The following is a 17118-nucleotide window of genomic DNA, read 5'->3' on the forward strand; positions in this document are numbered from 1 at the left end:
GTGTGCCAAAGACCTGCTTATGATAGGGCCTCTCTTAAAAAATTGTTCTGGACCTTCTATGTTTCTTTTGTTTCATTTCTAATGCTTTAAATTGGCCATGAAGATCCGTATGGGCCAAGCACTGGTGGGATGGTAACAGGAAGCTAACGGTAGGGTACTGGCATATTTAGCAAAGTGCTGGCAGGAGGTAATGGCAAGGTTTGGTCTGTGCTCCTGGACTCCACATCAGCTGTGTTGGAAGGTTCTTGTTATTCTTTTACACACTTAGGCATATGCACAGTGTGAACTTGAGGATGCTGTTCCAGCACAGGCAGCAGGGAATCCAAAGGAAGAGCAGGGAAGGTGTTTGTAGGTGTCCCAAGAAAATGAGTGTCACTGCTTGTGTCATTAGCCTTGGGCTAATCCTTCTGTGAGAGAGCAAGCAGCAAGAAACCAGGCTTTAATTTTGTTATAGTGCCATCTCTTATAATATTTCCTTTAGTTTTAGAACTGGAAGCAAAGGGCTGGTATTTAAAGGCCTGTCAGCAGTCTGTGAGGTACTTCTTTGCTTTCCATAGATAATTGGCAGTTCATACATTATTAATTTTAGAAAACACCAATCTTGTCTGTTCCACATTTTCAACATGACACCTTCAAATTCTATTTTGGTTTATTTTTCACTTTTTTTTCCCCTCCTGTTTATGCCACTCTAGGTCACATTTTTTATGAATCAAAGACAAAAATAAAAAGCATTCAATTACTTTCAGTAAAAGCTTAGTGTGAAATAAAGAGATCAGAAAAGTTGGAATGGGATGGTTAAGTATCCTATAGTTCTGTCAGGTTAACATCTACTGGTACAGGTATAGGGACAGTCTGATTCCACATCTTTTAGCAGAAGCCGTTTTGGGAGGAAAATGCATCTCTGAGCCAAGTCCCAAAGGAGAGTTTAAAGTCTAATATTTTATTTAAAGCTTGCCTTGACATATGTGCTAATGAACTGACTTCTTCTATTGCTGTCAGTACTATCCTCGTGCCTGAAACAGGCTGACTGGAAAGAAAAGACCCATCCCTCTTTTTTTCCCTTTTTCCTTCATTCTTCAGTTTCTAGGTCATTTTACTTCTTTCCCTCTCCTTTCTGTACTAAGGGTACAATTTTCTTTCTAATGGGGGATATGTTATGTAGATAGTGTGATCAACTTGTAAAGCGACTACAAAAAATGAAAATTCTACTGCTTCTGATTTTTCAAATAACAGTTGGCAGACTCATAATAAATTCTGATCATTTCTTGCCAGCTACCTCTTCTTTGGATAGGTATCTCATGATATGGAAGCTGAAGAAGCAATGCAGAGCTTACAAATTTGTAGGCCACACGGATGCTGTGACCAGTGTGAATTTCTCACCAGAGGGACAGCTATTTGCTTCAGCTTCCCAGGATCGTACTGTCAGACTGTGGATTCCTTGCATGTGAGTGTCACTGGGCAATGCTAGCTATACATTTCTTTAATGTGTAATTGTGATTACTGGGGTCCTTCCATGTTAAATGTTTCTGTTTGCTTTCCACACCCCAGCCTGGGCATTGACAGATATATAAAAGCACCAGTAGTGTGGGTTTTTTTTACTGTTTATTCTTCCAGGGAATAGTTTATCAATTTAGAGATTACGATTTTATGAGTGTGCAAGAATAGACTTGGTAATGTATTTCCAGTTTAAAGGGTGTATTTCTTTAATAAGAATTGCATGACTGTACTTCATTTTGGGGAGAAAAGTGATGAAAGAAACAAAAAGTGGTTTTAAAGAAAATATTGTGATCGATTTGTCTCCTTAGACTTATTTTCAAGCATTAGTAATTGCGAGCTAATCAGGATGATCTTGGGAAAACTGATCACAGAATCACAGAATTGTAGGGGGTGGAAGGGACCACTGATGTCATTTTAACTCTTAAATGTTTTGTATATTACTATATCAAAATATTTAATAAAGCCTTTTTTCAAATACTGCATGGAGACTGGTACTGATAGTTGCAATATTTTCCAAATATTGGTCATCTTAAATATGATTACCTTTATGTCAGTATTCTAATATTTTATCTACAAATAAGGCAAAAAAATATTGGCGGTGGTAGCCAGTGTCTGTTGCTTTTTTTTGTTTGGATGGGATGCAGTATTCCAAGTAGATAATCATTTTTTTTTTAAAATTTTAACCCTGTTTTTATTTAATATTATTGGCTTTATTTATTTATTTGTTTGTTTGTTTATTTTCAGTCACGGTGAATCATCAGTACTGAAAGGCCATACAGCAGCAGTTCGTAGTGTAAGCTTCTCACACGATGGCCACCTTCTAGTTTCAGCTTCCAATGATAAATCAGTAAAAATATGGAGTGTTCAACGTCGGCGCCTTTTGTTTTCACTGTTTCAGCACACTCATTGGGTTCGCTGTGCCAAGTAAGCTTTGGTTTTACTTTCTGCAAAGGGGTTTCTGTGGTGGATTCTGTGTTCAGAACTTCAGATTTCTATTTCCTGAAAGAGAACTAAGAGAGGAAAAATCTGAGAATGATATAAGCTGATCTATCACTAGTAATAAAATTGTAATAAACTAATATCACACACACACACTTCACATGTATCTCCAAATTAAAATGTGAAAGTTTGCTCTGTGTTAATATGCGCATATTGTAAATTGACCACTGATTCTTAATCCTTTTACTCTAGAGGACATTTAGGTCTTACATACTGAGTAAAGGACTTTTAGGTCATACATCACAGAGTATCATGTCTACTTCCACAGTCCTGTGTATATCCATGTTCTGTTAACAACTTACTGTGCAGCATTCACTTATTCTGTTAGTTTTGTTATTCATGGAAGTATTTTTCTTCACTATTCTTGAAACAGTAATGGCATAAAAAAAGGTCATGAGTCAAAATGAGTTAAATTTACAGAATTGGGGAAGATAAAGTCTTTGAACTGAAAGCTAAGGTTAACATCCCATTGAAGACAGAGTGGATCTTCAAAGGCAAAAAAAAAATAGATTGTTCTTTCATAATTTGTTTCCATATTAATGGCAACTATGCAGCTAGGAGGCCTGCTTTAAACATCTTGGGAAAGAAACATAGTGCTTGTAAAGTACCAAAGCACTACAAAATTCTGAAGTATCTAATCTTGAGAAGAAAAATGGAAGCTCTGGGAAACAGTATGTCAGTGTTTTTGAGTACTGCTCTGAAGTACTTGTGCAGTTTTTTATTATGTAGGAATAATAAAGATTGGTGAAATTATAGACAAATCCATTTTCTTGTTTAAAAACCTAGTCTGCTAAATCCAGGAAGAATCACAAATGTTTTGCTGACAGTTTGGAAGTTGAGAGAACTCACAGGGGAATATATATGTAGGTTAAAATTGAATGCAAGGTTCTACTCTGTCCTCCTTTTTTGCTTATAGTGTTCTATAATTATCTCATTAGCATCTGAAATACCAATTTTAGGCTGCTGTTACTGTTGTTTTTTTTCTCTTTCCATCGTGTATAGGTCAAGTATTAATTTGTATTTGTCTGTGAAATAGAAAAAAAAAGTGTAGAGGGAAACTTACAGTTTTTTTACTTCATGAGAAATATGAGATATTCAAATGTTCTTTGAATGTTATATATATTTTAATTCTAGGTAGACTTTCCTGGTTCTGATGTGTTGCTGCTTACGCCTAGAATACAAAGTGACTGATACTTCTCAGAATAGCAATCTGTACATTTGTCTGTTCCAGATTTTCACCTGATGGAAGACTTATAGCATCTTGCAGTGAGGACAAATCTGTGAAGATCTGGGATACAGTAAATAAAACATGTATTGATAGTTTCATAGATTATGGAGGGTGAGTGTTGCTATAAAAAAAATTGTAAGTGTATAGTTCTAATAAGATTAAATATGTGTTTTGTTTCGTTAACATGCTATACTTGAAGATAGGCTGTAAGTTCTTCTACCACCCATATAAACTAAAATAATTAGTTTTTGCTTTCTCCTAAATAAGTTAACTAGCTGCACTTACCTAGCTGTCTTCTCGTAGTTAAGAAATAACAAAGAGAGAAGTTAGATTGTTCTTGGATTATTAAATATTTTCATGTTTATTTGGGTAAGATAATGCTATTTAATATTGGATACTTCAACAAGAAGAAAACTTAGAGAATTCTCTACTGCTGTTGATGAGGACTGTATTTTATTAGCTTCAGTAGTCTGCCACATCTAGGTGTGGAGAAATGTATTTTACTTCCTGCTTAAAAACTCTTGATTCTTCTGTATATCAATGTCATTATGTTCAGGAATAGATTTTGCAGCACTTTCTTCTAGAAACATTGTATGCCAGTGTCACTTGTGAATATCTGAGTCAGTAAGCTGTCCTTTTTTTAAAAAAAGATACAACAAATAACCAAAAAACAACAGATTGTACAGCCTCATCAACCTTAACGAGTCTATGATTTATCAGGCACATTTTGTTTATTTAAGTTATGCTTATTTAAGTTCTTTGAAAACTCAAGTATGGTATTTCTTACGTGCTCAGTGTTAATACTTAAAAAAAACACAAATATTTCTACCAAAACAAGTAATCAGTCTATTTTCATGAATTATATTTAGGTTTCCAAACTTTGCAGATTTCAACCCAAGTGGTACTTGTATAGCTTCTGCAGGTTCTAATCATACTGTGAAACTGTGGGATATTCGAATGAACAAGCTGCTGCAGCATTATAAAGGTAAAAGCAACATAGTTTGTTGTGTTTTATTTAGGGTGGGACTCTTTGTTACAAAATGTAGTTTATTTTTGTTTATGTGATTTCATTCCTTACTGGAGAATGTAGAGAAACAGATTATACTGTCATTTTGTAAGTAACCTTTTTGTAGCCCAGTGACCCTCATAGAAAAAAATGAACAACCTGAACATAAGCTGCATTCTGATCATCCTAAACAATTTTTTTAGGGTGGGGAGGTAGAAGAACACAGAAACTGTGTATTTCCTTATATGTAGACTTTGAATATTGTCTTCTGTAAATTAGTTCACAGAGCAGAAGTTAACTGTGTAACGTTCCATCCTTCTGGCAACTATCTCATCACTGCTTCTACTGATGGTACACTTAAGATTCTGGATCTCTTAGAAGGAAGACTTATTTACACACTTCATGGGCACAAGGTATACACAATAAGCCTCTTAAATTTTAATAAGTTCTTCGTTATCTTGTTTTTAAAGTGAATGTAACATTTACAATTTCTTGCCGTACTTGAAGATTAAACTTCAGTGGATGTTGTGTTAGTGTACCTTTTAATAAGTGTGTAAGGAAGCACATCAGTTTTGGCTACAACTGTGCAATTAATCTGATGGTATTGTGTGCATGCTTAACTTTGAATAATAGTTTGTGTTATCAATTAATTAATACTTCATTTTGGAAATAAAGAGAGTTAATTACTTGGAACATAAGGCTTTTGTCTACTGAAAAATAGTGCTCTCCAAAGAGAGGAAACTTATGGAAGATATTTTCTGGAAGAATGGTAGCTATTTTTTATCCTTTTCCTCCTCCTGGAGAAGAAATCCTAGGTTTGATAATGAATCTCTCAAATACCTTCTCTTGAGTAATGTGATGTATTTGATTTTTTTTTTTTTTTTTTGCTTTACTTCTAGCTTCTACATAAAATCTATGGAAAGTGTCCTTTTTTTGTTTGTTTGTATCTATTGTTGTAATCATAATGAAGCATCTTACTGAGATGTGCAGCATTAACACTAAAGTCAAATCATCTTGGAAAATTTTGCTAGCTCATTTCTTCCTTTATTATTGAATTTTTTTTTAAGTATTAAATAACTATGATTTTATTTTCTTTTTGTGCATATTAAAATACTGTCACTACAGTCATAGGATTTTACTCTGCTGTTTTATTTTTTCCTTCAGGGACCTGTCCTTTCTGTGGCCTTTTCAAAAGGTGGTGACAAATTTGCCTCAGGTGGAGCAGATGGTCAGGTTTGTAGTATAGTCTTTTGAAATTAAATGTCTTCTCAATGTTCATTACAGTTAATGTTAACTAGAGTATGCTGACATTCTTTGCATTTTGTCTAGCAGTTTGTTATCCTAAAGGTAAATTTGGGGAGAAAAATTTAAATTTAAAAACTTGATCTTAACTATTTTTGGTTGGATATTATGAGAAGGAGGTACTAGGCACTTCTATAGAGGTTATTCTATTTACAGTATAGGAATGGTTTGTAATAAAAATACTTAAAATGTAAAATAAGTAGGGTGGTTTTTTTGAAAATAGTATCAATTAATACACAATTTGGTTTTCTTTTAAGTCACTACTTTGTAATAAAAACTAAAGTGTGCTGCTGGGAAAACTGTGGGTAGAATTGGGGAAGAATAAAGATCTTTTGTTACTTTTGCTAATTTATATTGGCAAAACAACAAAATATTTGATTTCATTCAAGGTAGAGTTGTTTGGATCTTTAAAGCAATAAAAAGTCTTTTAAATTAAATAGAAAACCATGCAAATATTCTTAATCTGCTGTAATAAGTTTCATAATTACAGAAATGCTATCAAACCAGGAATCATCTCTGTCAGGTTGTTTTATCCTCCAAAAAGAAGGAATCGCAGAAATTAGCATTTCAGTTTGAAATTTTCTTTAGAATTTGTTGTCTTTTTTGTTGTTTTGTGTTTATAAAAAGTTAAAACCCCTATGTAAACTCAGTAAGAGGTACTGTAGAAATAAGAATATTCTGAAGTGACTTTAAACAGTGTTTATGTTCTGGTAAAAGGAGTTTGAGTGGAGTTTGAAATATTTCAGCTAGAAATAGTCTTGGAAAATAATGAATGTATCTCAATAAAAAAATACATTATTTCTAGAAATGACTTGAAAGCATTCAAAGGAAATATACATATTAAAAAAAAAAAGAAAAAGATGCTTCTTATTTCATAGAATTAATAAGAAGGGATGCTAAGATTTTTTAATATTGAAAAAGTGGAAATGCTAGCAAACACTTGAACAGGAAGTTTCTTATGTTCCTTCAGGCTTTCTCATGTTGTGACCTCCAGGCTATTACAGGGGACAAAAGATTGAAAGTATGTGATGTCTTGATATAGCAGAAAATACTCTAGTATAATCCACTAAGACAGAAGTTTGCTTTGTTTTATGACTGTGTTTTGTGACTACATGGTTTCTCTGTGTTTTTTTTTTTAATAATTGTAATAATCTTGAACCACATAGATGTGAAGTACATGGTGTTGTATGGAAGTGTCTGTACTATAGAAACGTGACAAGAGCAGGCTTGTTCGGATGTTATGATCCCTAACATGTGCTAACAACCATCAGTGAATGGACTTGAAATAGTTACTGACATGGTGGCTTTTTTACAGGTATTGCTATGGAAAACCAACTTTGATTCATTTGATTATAAAGAAGTTCTTAAACACAACATTAGAAGAATACAAACTGATGACCCTCCTCATCTTCTTGATATTTACCCAAGGTCACCTCATCTCCATGATGAAAAGCTTCAGTCAGTTGAGGTAAGTGCAATAAGTATTCCAGTATAGGAAACTGGAAACTTATGAAATCCATCTTTTTAATGTTTATAGTTAAATTTAGTCTGTATATACCAGGAAACTTTTTGTTGCTAAGTATTTTGGAAGCACCCATAGCTTACAAATTCATATTAACATTACTAGGCTAGTTGGCAAATGACCCTACTGAATTCCTTTCATGTTTCTTGTGTAAGTCTGTATTCTATCTTATTAAAAAAAAATAAAAATAAAAGCACATACAGGTAGTAGTCTGGTTTCTACTGGGATGCCATACTGAACTGTTGCAGAAGATACCTGAATCTTCACCAGCAGGGCAAAGTAGTATTGTTACTGATATACCAAAACTAAATTGTCACAAGTTGTAACTCTTTCCAAAACCTTTAGATGTTGTCAGAAGATCTTGTTATTGATCTAAAAACCTACAAAGCTTTTCTAGGGTAGTAGAGTTCTTTTATATCATTATGAAGTAAGAAGTCCATGTAGTCTGATTTCCTGCTAATCTTGTTCTGCAGATATTTTGCTGTCAAACTTTCTATTAGGAAGCCTTAGAATACAGGAGATAGGGAATCAAAGTGAAATGCTGCACACTGTCAGTCTGGAAAAACCAGTGTTATCAGGTTGTCTGGTAATTCGGCTAAATAGGTGGACACAACAGTCCTATAGACAAGACCATTGTTTATACATAAATCACCAGGGATATGTTTGTAACTTCTGTTGGTAGACCTGGATAACTTTTACTTGGTGATTATCTACACTTTTATCTTTTTGATATTCTCCAGATGTCCCTACTGTCCAAAAGTTGAATCCAGTGTATAGATCCATTAATTATCTGGCTTCTGTCATTACTGAGTCCTGTAGAAATTCACCATTATCTGTTTTTTATTCGAGTAAAATGCTCCTTTGGCATTTGTTTCCTTCTCAGACTTTTCAAAGACTTAAACTTGACAATGAGAGGTGCTGTGTGCCTCTGCAGGCATATTTGGCTTTCTCTGTCAAATGGGCCTGAGCATGAGGGCAGTACTATTACACCCTTGTAGAAAGCACATGTATGCAGTATGAGTAGTATAAAGTTGCAGCATCCAGGCTTCGAGTTCTTTTCAAGTTGATTTTTCCAGATTTCTGCTACTCAAATGCTTATCAAACATGTGAGTATTTGCTAAAGCAGTCTTCCTTTTTTTTTTCTTTTCTTTTACTCCTCATGGGTCTCAGTTAATCAAGGAGATCTGGAAAAGTGTTGAATTCAGGCTACAGATAATCTAAGGTTCACCTTATTATTTTCAGTGAAAGAGTAGATAAAAGAAATCTGATATTTGTATGTCAGGAAATTATTTACAAGCTAGTTTTCACAGATTTCATTTAACCTAATGCCTGCATTTCTGCGTGGCTGTAACATTAGTAGCATTTTACAGGCTGCTGGATTAGCTGTTCCCAGGGAGTATAGTAGTCTGGATTTTAACACACAGCTTTGAATTTCATATTCTTGGCATAAATTTTTATGGCTGTTCTTAGTTGCCCTGCATTTGTGCAATTTTTAATTATTCAGGAAACACTGTTCTAGAAATTGTTTCACTTTTTTAATGCTTGTAACCATTACAATTATTCAGATAATTTGGAAATATAAGTAAGTAACTTACTATCTTAAAGTGCCCTCTTTTCACCGTTGACCATAGAGGTTATCTTGGATGAGTAGCCCAAATACAGCAGTATGTCTGTGTTTAAAATGGAATGAACCCCAGTCACTGTCTTCTTTTTGAGGAAAGGAGCTGTTGAGGATATTTGAAAGTAGTATTTGAAAATAGTATATTCAATCAGTAGCACAGTTTTACTGCAATATTCTAAGAGATGCGTTCCACTTGGTGACAATTATAGAAAGTGAAATTTCCTTTAACATGTTAAAAACACAGTGCTGTCTTTTTTAAAGATATTTAGAGTTTCCATCTTCAGCATGATAATCTAAGGTTAATCTAGTTTCTTATTAAAATTTTACTGTAGTTTGGTTGTAAATATTGTCACAGATGCATGAAATCCAAGTGTGCACTAGATGGCAGTAGAAATAAAAATATATGGCTACTCCCTGTTTGCCTTGAGAATTCAGGTCTAGGGAAAATAAACAGTGTTAATCAAATTAAAAGCTAAATTTCTTCTTAGTATATTTGGAGAGACTTTTTATCAGCTAGCTAAATCACTCTCCTAGGAAATGTTTTGCATGAGTCATTTAAAACTTCATCTTTTAATTTTATTAATTTATCAATTTATTATTTTTTTATATAGCAAGATATTTTTTTTTGTTTCTTTTCTTGTTTGATTTTTATTCGCTTTAAAAGGAAGTAGGTAGAATTAATGCCACCTCTGTTAAGGCTGCTGGTGGACTACTGATAAAATTTGCAAAAGAAAAGTCATATGTCTTCACTACACCAGACTTGATGATGTTTTGAAAGTCATCTAGTCCTGTGAATTTTGTCATTGTTCAGCCTTTACAAACTAAACAAGCTTCCTCTTCACTTAACATATTTAACTTAAGAAGCTGGGCATATAAGTTCATAAGTTCATAAGTTCATAAGGTTGGAAAGGACCTATAAGATCATCTAGTCCAACCATCCTCCTATCACTATCTCTACCCAACTACTAAATTAAGTCCTTTAGCACCTCATCTAAACGCTTCTTGAACAGCGCTAGGGATGGTGCCTCAACCACCTCCCTAGGCAGGCCATTCCAGTGCCTGACCACTCTTTCAGAAAAGAAATGCTTCCTCAGGTCTAATCTAAATCTTCCCCGGCGCAACTTGTGGCCATTCCCTCTCGTCCTGTCATTACTTATCAGGGAGAAGAGACCTACCCCCTCCTCACCACAACCCCCCTTCAGGAAGTGGTAGAGTGCAATAAGGTCTCCTCTGAGCCTCCTCTTCTCCAGACTGAACAATCCCAGCTCCCTCAGCCGCTCCTTATAAGACTTGTGCTCCAGGCCCCTCACCAGTTTTGTTGCCCTTCTCTGAACACGCTCCAGGGCCTCAATGTCCTTCTTGTAGTGAGGGGCCCAAAACTGAACACAGTACTCGAGGTGCGGCCGTACCAGAGCTGAGTACAGGGGGATGATCACCTCCCTGCTCCTGCTGGCTACACTATTTCTAATTCAGGCCAGGATGCTGTTGGCCTTCTTGGCCACCTGGGCACACTGCCGGCTCATGTTGAGCCGAGCATCAACCAACACCCCCAGGTCCTTTTCCTCTTTACATTCTTCAAGCCATTCTGCCCCAAGCCTATAGCATTGCATGGGGTTATTGTGGCCAAAGTGCAGGACCCGGCATTTGGTCTTATTGAACCTCATCCCATTGAGCTCAGCCCAGCTGTTCAGCCTATCCAAATCCCTCTGAAGGGCCTCCCTACCCTCAGGCAGTTTGACACATCCTCCCAGCTTTGTGTCATCTGCAAACTTACTGAGGGTACACTCAATTCCCTCGTCTAGGTCATCAATAAAGATATTAAACAAGATGGGCCCCAAAACTGACCCTTGGGGGACACCACTCGTTACAGGACGCCAGCTGGACTTAACTCCATTAACCACTACCCTCTGGGCACGGCCCTCCAGCCAGTTCTCCACCCAGAGAAGAGTGAACCTGTCCACACCACGGGCTGCCAGTTTCCTTAGGAGAATACTGTGGGAGACCGTGTCAAAGGCCTTGCTGAAGTCCAGGTAGACTACATCAACAGCCTTTCCCTCATCTACCTGTCTGGTCACCCAGTCATAGAAGGAGATGAGGTTGGACAAGCACGACCTGCCCCTGGTGAACCCGTGCTGGCTGGGTCTGATCCCTTTATTGCCATGCACGTGTCGTGTGATCTCCCTCAATATCATCTGTTCCATAACTTTCCCTGATACCGAGGTCAGGCTGACAGGCCTGTAGTTCCCCGGGTCTTCCTTACGGCCTTTCTTGAAGATGGGAGTCACATCGGCAAGCCTCCAATCTTGTGGGACCTCTCCAGATAACCAGGAATGCTGATAGATGGCAGAAAGTGGCTCGGCAATCACCTCTGCTAGCTCCCTCAGCACCCTTGGGTGGATCCCATCTGGCCCCATGGACTTGTGGCAGTTCAGATGGAGGAGAAGATCTCTGACCGTCTCTGCTTGAATCACAGGGGGTGCATTATGCACCCCGTCCCGGACTTCCAGGTCAGGGCAAGTACCATGTGGATAACTGTCCTGTCTATTAAAGACAGATGTGAAGAAGGCATTGAGAACCTCAGCCTTTTCCTTATCGTCTGTGGTTATATTGCCTGCCTCGTTGAGTAAAGGAGGGAAATTTTCCTTAGTTTTTCTCCTGCTGTTAATATATTTGTAAAAGGGTTTCCTGTTCTCCTTTACAGCAGTAGCCAGCCTAATTTCAAGCTGGGCTTTATATTGGGCTGTAAATCTCCATAACTGACAGTGCTTGGCACAAAACACAATTTCTGGCCAGCAAAATATTTGTCTTTTGTGCCCTATTGCAATGCTGATGTATACTGATTTTTCCATATAAAAAAAGATTATCCAAGGGGGAAGGGAGTATCCTGTATTAGTATAATGCAGGTTTTTAGCTACGTGCTGCTGAACTATAAGGCTTTTTTAAATTGTGATAATCATGAAGCTAAGTGATAGTGTGAATGTTGAAGGGTGAAAATCTGTGCAATGATTTTTCAGTCTCTGTATGTTTCAGCTGTAGTGAAGTGGGAACAAATTGTTGTGAACCACGGACAAGCTAGAGCAGATAGTATGGGTGATGAAAACACATGACAGCTAAAGCTTTCTATAGTTTCTCTATTTGTAGGTATGGAGAACATGAACTAGCTCCAGTACTGAAAACCTACTTGCAGTGGTAACTAAGTATTCCATATAACACTAGCTTCACTCTATTTCTGCACTGTGCTACAGTAGTAACGTTGATTCAACTTATTAATTGACAACTCATTGATTCAATTCTTAGGTGTCTGTGTCAGTTAGGAGGAAAGCATAGGATGCAGTATAACTTAGCAGTAGCACATGTCAAAGCTTGAAAAAACGCTTTCAAGTGAGTTATGAAGTTTGGAAATTAGTTTGGAAGTTTTTTGAATAATTCCTACTGTTTAGTATTTCAGCAGCACCATTGGCTGTTCTTTTATTATTATTATTGTTATTATTATTATTATTTAGTTACATGTCTTGAAGTAGCTGATCATGGTAAATCTGTGTCAAACTGATTTTATTTATTTTTTTCTTGATTTATTGAGAAACTAAACCTCTTATTGCTTGAGCTAAGAATATTTGAGTAACTTTTGGGGCAACGTATGTTTATAAAATATAAAATATATCTCTAATAAATGCATATCTCAATTCTCTTTCTGTATTATATTATTGCATTTTATATTGTTGTGGGGTCAACTTTCTTCCTTTATTCTTAAGGCCTGTTTTTAGCTTGTGGTGAATAGCTGTTCCTCACTGTAGCAAGTGGTCCTTCTTAATTTCAGTCTTATTTTCCTTCTTGTACTGATGCTGGAAATAATGAAGACTGTAATTAATTTTCAACAGGTGAACCCTACGTTTGATGTGGCTGATACACAAACAGTTGACCCACCTGTTGTAGAGATTACTTCCTCTCCATCTGTTGGTACTCTGGTAAGTTGCCTTTGGAGCCAAAATGAAAGAAAGAAAGGAAAAAATTATAGTACTTAGCTAGCTTAGTTTAAAGTAAGGGTGTTAATGAAAATGTAGTTTTTGTCTGTGTGAACAAAGTACATATTTTAATAAGTTGTTGATTGTTCAGAGCTTAATATTCTAACTTCTCAACTTAAGCTTTTTTTTCACAGTTCCCAAGGCTAACCAGAAGATGGTGTAATAGTGAATCTTTCACATTATACTAGTAATGTGAAAATTTAATGTGAATTTACTAATGTACTAAGCAGAAATTCTCATTAGAAGCCCATACTAATTCTATCTAGATACTGCTGTTAAAATCTCTGGCTTTTTCTCAGGCACTTTTTGTAGCTGACCTTAGCTTCAAATAATGGGAAACCTCAAGAGTAGTAGCCTCACTGATGAGATTCCAGTTTCTCCAGGGTAGAAAAAAAAAGTAACACATTTTAGGAAAGTATCATAGGATTTGTTCTTTCTAGTGTTATCTTTTCATATGACATTGCTATGGCATGTGGGAGGAAAAGGATGAAGTGTTTTAACTGTAGTTTTGTAGGAGGAGAAATATGCTCTCCTAGTATGAAGTCCTAGAAAATGTACTATTCTAGAATTAGATTTAAATGATAATATCTCTTCTAGTTCTGAACCTGTTCATGTGAAGGCATGATTTGTATCTTGAGCAATTTTAATTACCATAACAAGAATTTGTGTAGCTGAGGGGTCAATACAAATGAATGGGCAGCAGGTATGATTTCTGCTGTTTTCCTTTGTTGTGAATGCTTTACAAAAAGGCACATTAAGAGAATAGTTTACAAAGTGCTTTAAGGTCATTCACTGAAAATTGTGATAGAGAAACCTTCTCTTCAAAACCACATAAACATATAATAATTTTATTTGAGAGATGGTATTTGAGTCACTCCAAAAGTAATGCCTCTATATATATTTCTGTGGAAACCACAACAGATACAAAGAGCACATTAACACTTTGATAAAGGAAATTCTCAGCTACAAAACACTATTTTTCAGCATAGTCACCAGCATTAGGCAATTCATGTGGATGAGCTGATCGAAACTTCATTTCATGGTTTGAAAGCTGTGCATGACCATCTGGAAATGTGGCTGTTTTCATGTCACTGTTACCACTACTGAAACACCACCCACTGCCTCACTGTGCTCACATCCACTGCTTGGCCTCCATAAACATTCAGCAAGCATTGATAAATGTCAGTGAGTGCCATTTTTTTCTGCATTGAGGAACTCAGTGACAACACATTTGCTTCAGACACTCTTCTATGTCAGATACGATTCTGTCACATTGCCCCTCTGCTGCCATTTGTCATATGGTAACAAAACATAATGGGATATTGGTGGGAAGGTTCAACCTCTAATGCCATACCAACATTCACCTCTGATGTTGTGGGCCAACATAATAAGATAAGAGGCATTACTTTTGTAACAGCCCTTGTAGCTCCATATATTTTAAGTTGCAGTAGTTGACGTGTTATGTTTTCAGAGTGAAATGTGGATCTTTGGGATAATTTCATAGAGCCATAGAATGGCCTGGGTTGAAGAGGACCACAAAGATCACCAAGGTTCAACTCCTCCCCTGCTGTGGGCAGTGTTGCCAACCACTAGACCAGGCTGCCCAGAGCCACATCTGGCCTTGCCTTGAATGCCTGCGGGGCATTTTTTAATTACAAAAATATTGCTTCAAAATTTACAGCCATAGGGACAACTGCTTTATCTTTAATATGTTTTCTTCAGCTAATTTTCCTCCCCAGCACAGTAAGTAGCATTTTCCAGAACTGGCAGTCTTGTCTGGTCCTCCCTGCTTTATGTCATGTTAAATTTTGAGTTATCATTCTGTTCATTGTGTCTGTGCCTTACCTTCATCTGTTGTTTGCAGAATTATTACCCATTTCTTAGTTGGGTGAACCGTCCAACCTCTTGGACCTTTCATCTGAAGCTAACTCAATTTCCTTAGTATATAGAGGCTCTTTCTACAGAGGCTTCACATCTTCTTCCTAAAAATCAAAGGCAAAAGGGAGATGGCTGGATTTCTTTCTATCCCACCTTCACTGCCAGCTCCCTCCTAGGTACTGTTTGGTATCATGTGAATGGTACTGTCTTTGTGTATCTGTGAAGTTGTCATCAGCCTCTAGTGAAGCTTATCTTCTTCCTCATGCGTTGTCTCTTGCAACATCGTATTAAACCCCTGGGTTACTCTTTTCATCCTGATTATCAAAGATAATACAACTTTATATTATTTTGTATGCAAACTTCTCAAGACACATCAAATCCATTTATGTTTTTTTAGTCCTACATTCACCGAAATAACTCTGTTCAAGGTTCTTACCTAGAATAACCAAAATTCTTTAATCAGGTTATCGGATTATTTTACAAAAGACCAGTACATACATACTTCATTCTTTTTTTTTTTCAAACATTTTTATTTAGCTTAAGCAATTCTTCATCCCTTCTGATATATTTAAGGAGAAATATATACTCTGTACTTACGTATCCTTAAGGATTCTTGTTCATTATACATCAAATATGTAGCATGACAGGGGCCTAAGGAGAATTTGCAAAACATTTTGGCCACTGGTGGTAGCCAGTGGTAGTACAACAGATGTACTTAATTCTCTCTATAGAAGATGAGAGTTACATGGTTTTGGATCACCAAATTTAAAGGCAGACTTCTCTAGAACAAATGAAAAGCTTGTGTAGTATCTGTGATGAGTTTCACATAGCTCCCTGAAAGATCTCCAGGGAGAATGGAAGTCTATACCAAACCTCGACATGTTCTGTTGAAGGAGAAAAGTATTCCTTTTCCTCCCTTCTGTACAGAGAGATTGGAAAGGATGTCTGGAATAATTTCATCCGTCCCCTGCCTTAAAGCAAGGCCAACTTGGATCAGATTCCAAAGGCCTGATCCTGTTCATCTGTGAGCATGTGTAAAGATGAGGATTATGCCACCCATCCAGGCAGTGTGCTATGATGTTTTACTAGTGAAAATATTTGTCATAATCTGTAGCTAGAATTTCCCATGTTCCAGTTTCTCTGTTGTCCCTAATTCTGTCATAGTGGTCCTCTCATAAATTTTTTGCTGTCTTCTCAATTACTCACCCATTACATATTTTAGATGGCAGTAAGATCTCCATATGGCCTGCCTTCCCTGAAGCTGAGCAAACCTAGTTCTCAGCCTCTCCTAGAATTTCATGTGTTTCAGGCTCCTGACCATCTTGCTAATCTCTGTCTGAATTTGCTCCAGGATGTCAATATCTGTCAATGTGCTGTCTTGTACTGAGAAATACCAAACTGGACACAACTCTAGATAGTTATGGTGCAGCTTCATACTACAGTTGTTTATTATTTACATCTACTCAAATTATTACACTCTGAACAGCACATCTTTTCAATATTTTTACAGAGCTATAAGCCATAAGGACAATTATTTTCAAACCTGGTGAAAAATGTGCTTTCATCTAAGATCCAAACTGAAGCAATTTACTTTGTGGGCACAGTGATGAGAACATAGTCATTGTATCAGTGTAAGAACTGAAGTGTAGTTATCCTTATGTGGAGCTACTTTCTTTGGAACTGTAATTACAAAAATATTAAGAAATCCTGTCAATATATTGGTATTTTCAGTTAAATATCTTTTAATTGATGGATAATTTATGTGTTTTTTTCCTATGTGTTTTTCTATGTGTTACTGAAATGCATATAAGAACAAGCTGTGTATGCTTAGGTAACTAGTTTGCATAATGCCCTGACTTTTCCAGTGTTAAGAGTGTTCATATGTTGCAGTTGTTAAAAACGAGGTATGTACTAGCCTTTCACACTGTGAAAATGTTCTCTGAATTGGGGTCAAGGTTTTGGGGGCTACATGAGTGGGCTCTTTCTCACTTCTGTCTCACTGAAGACCCTGAAAACATTACTGCTCCTCTCCCAGCCATTCTT

General features: G+C 36.5%; 1 protein-coding gene across 1 annotated transcript in view; it reads left to right on the plus strand.

Moving 5' to 3' along the window:
• Window positions 1–17118, plus strand: part of POC1B (POC1 centriolar protein B) — a 44759-nt gene that overhangs the window by 10042 nt on the left and 17599 nt on the right. Inside the window, exons 3-10 of the mRNA XM_065743201.1 lie at window positions 1273–1444; window positions 2242–2421; window positions 3728–3835; window positions 4594–4709; window positions 5010–5143; window positions 5895–5963; window positions 7348–7500; window positions 13054–13140. Of these exons, the coding sequence (XP_065599273.1) occupies window positions 1273–1444; window positions 2242–2421; window positions 3728–3835; window positions 4594–4709; window positions 5010–5143; window positions 5895–5963; window positions 7348–7500; window positions 13054–13140 (1019 nt within the window). The remainder of the gene's footprint in view (window positions 1–1272; window positions 1445–2241; window positions 2422–3727; window positions 3836–4593; window positions 4710–5009; window positions 5144–5894; window positions 5964–7347; window positions 7501–13053; window positions 13141–17118) is intronic.

Source organism: Cyrtonyx montezumae, unplaced genomic scaffold (assembly GCF_038088225.1).
Source record: "Cyrtonyx montezumae isolate F1298 unplaced genomic scaffold, pur_monq_1.0 scaffold_3, whole genome shotgun sequence".
NCBI lineage: Eukaryota > Metazoa > Chordata > Aves > Galliformes > Odontophoridae > Cyrtonyx > Cyrtonyx montezumae.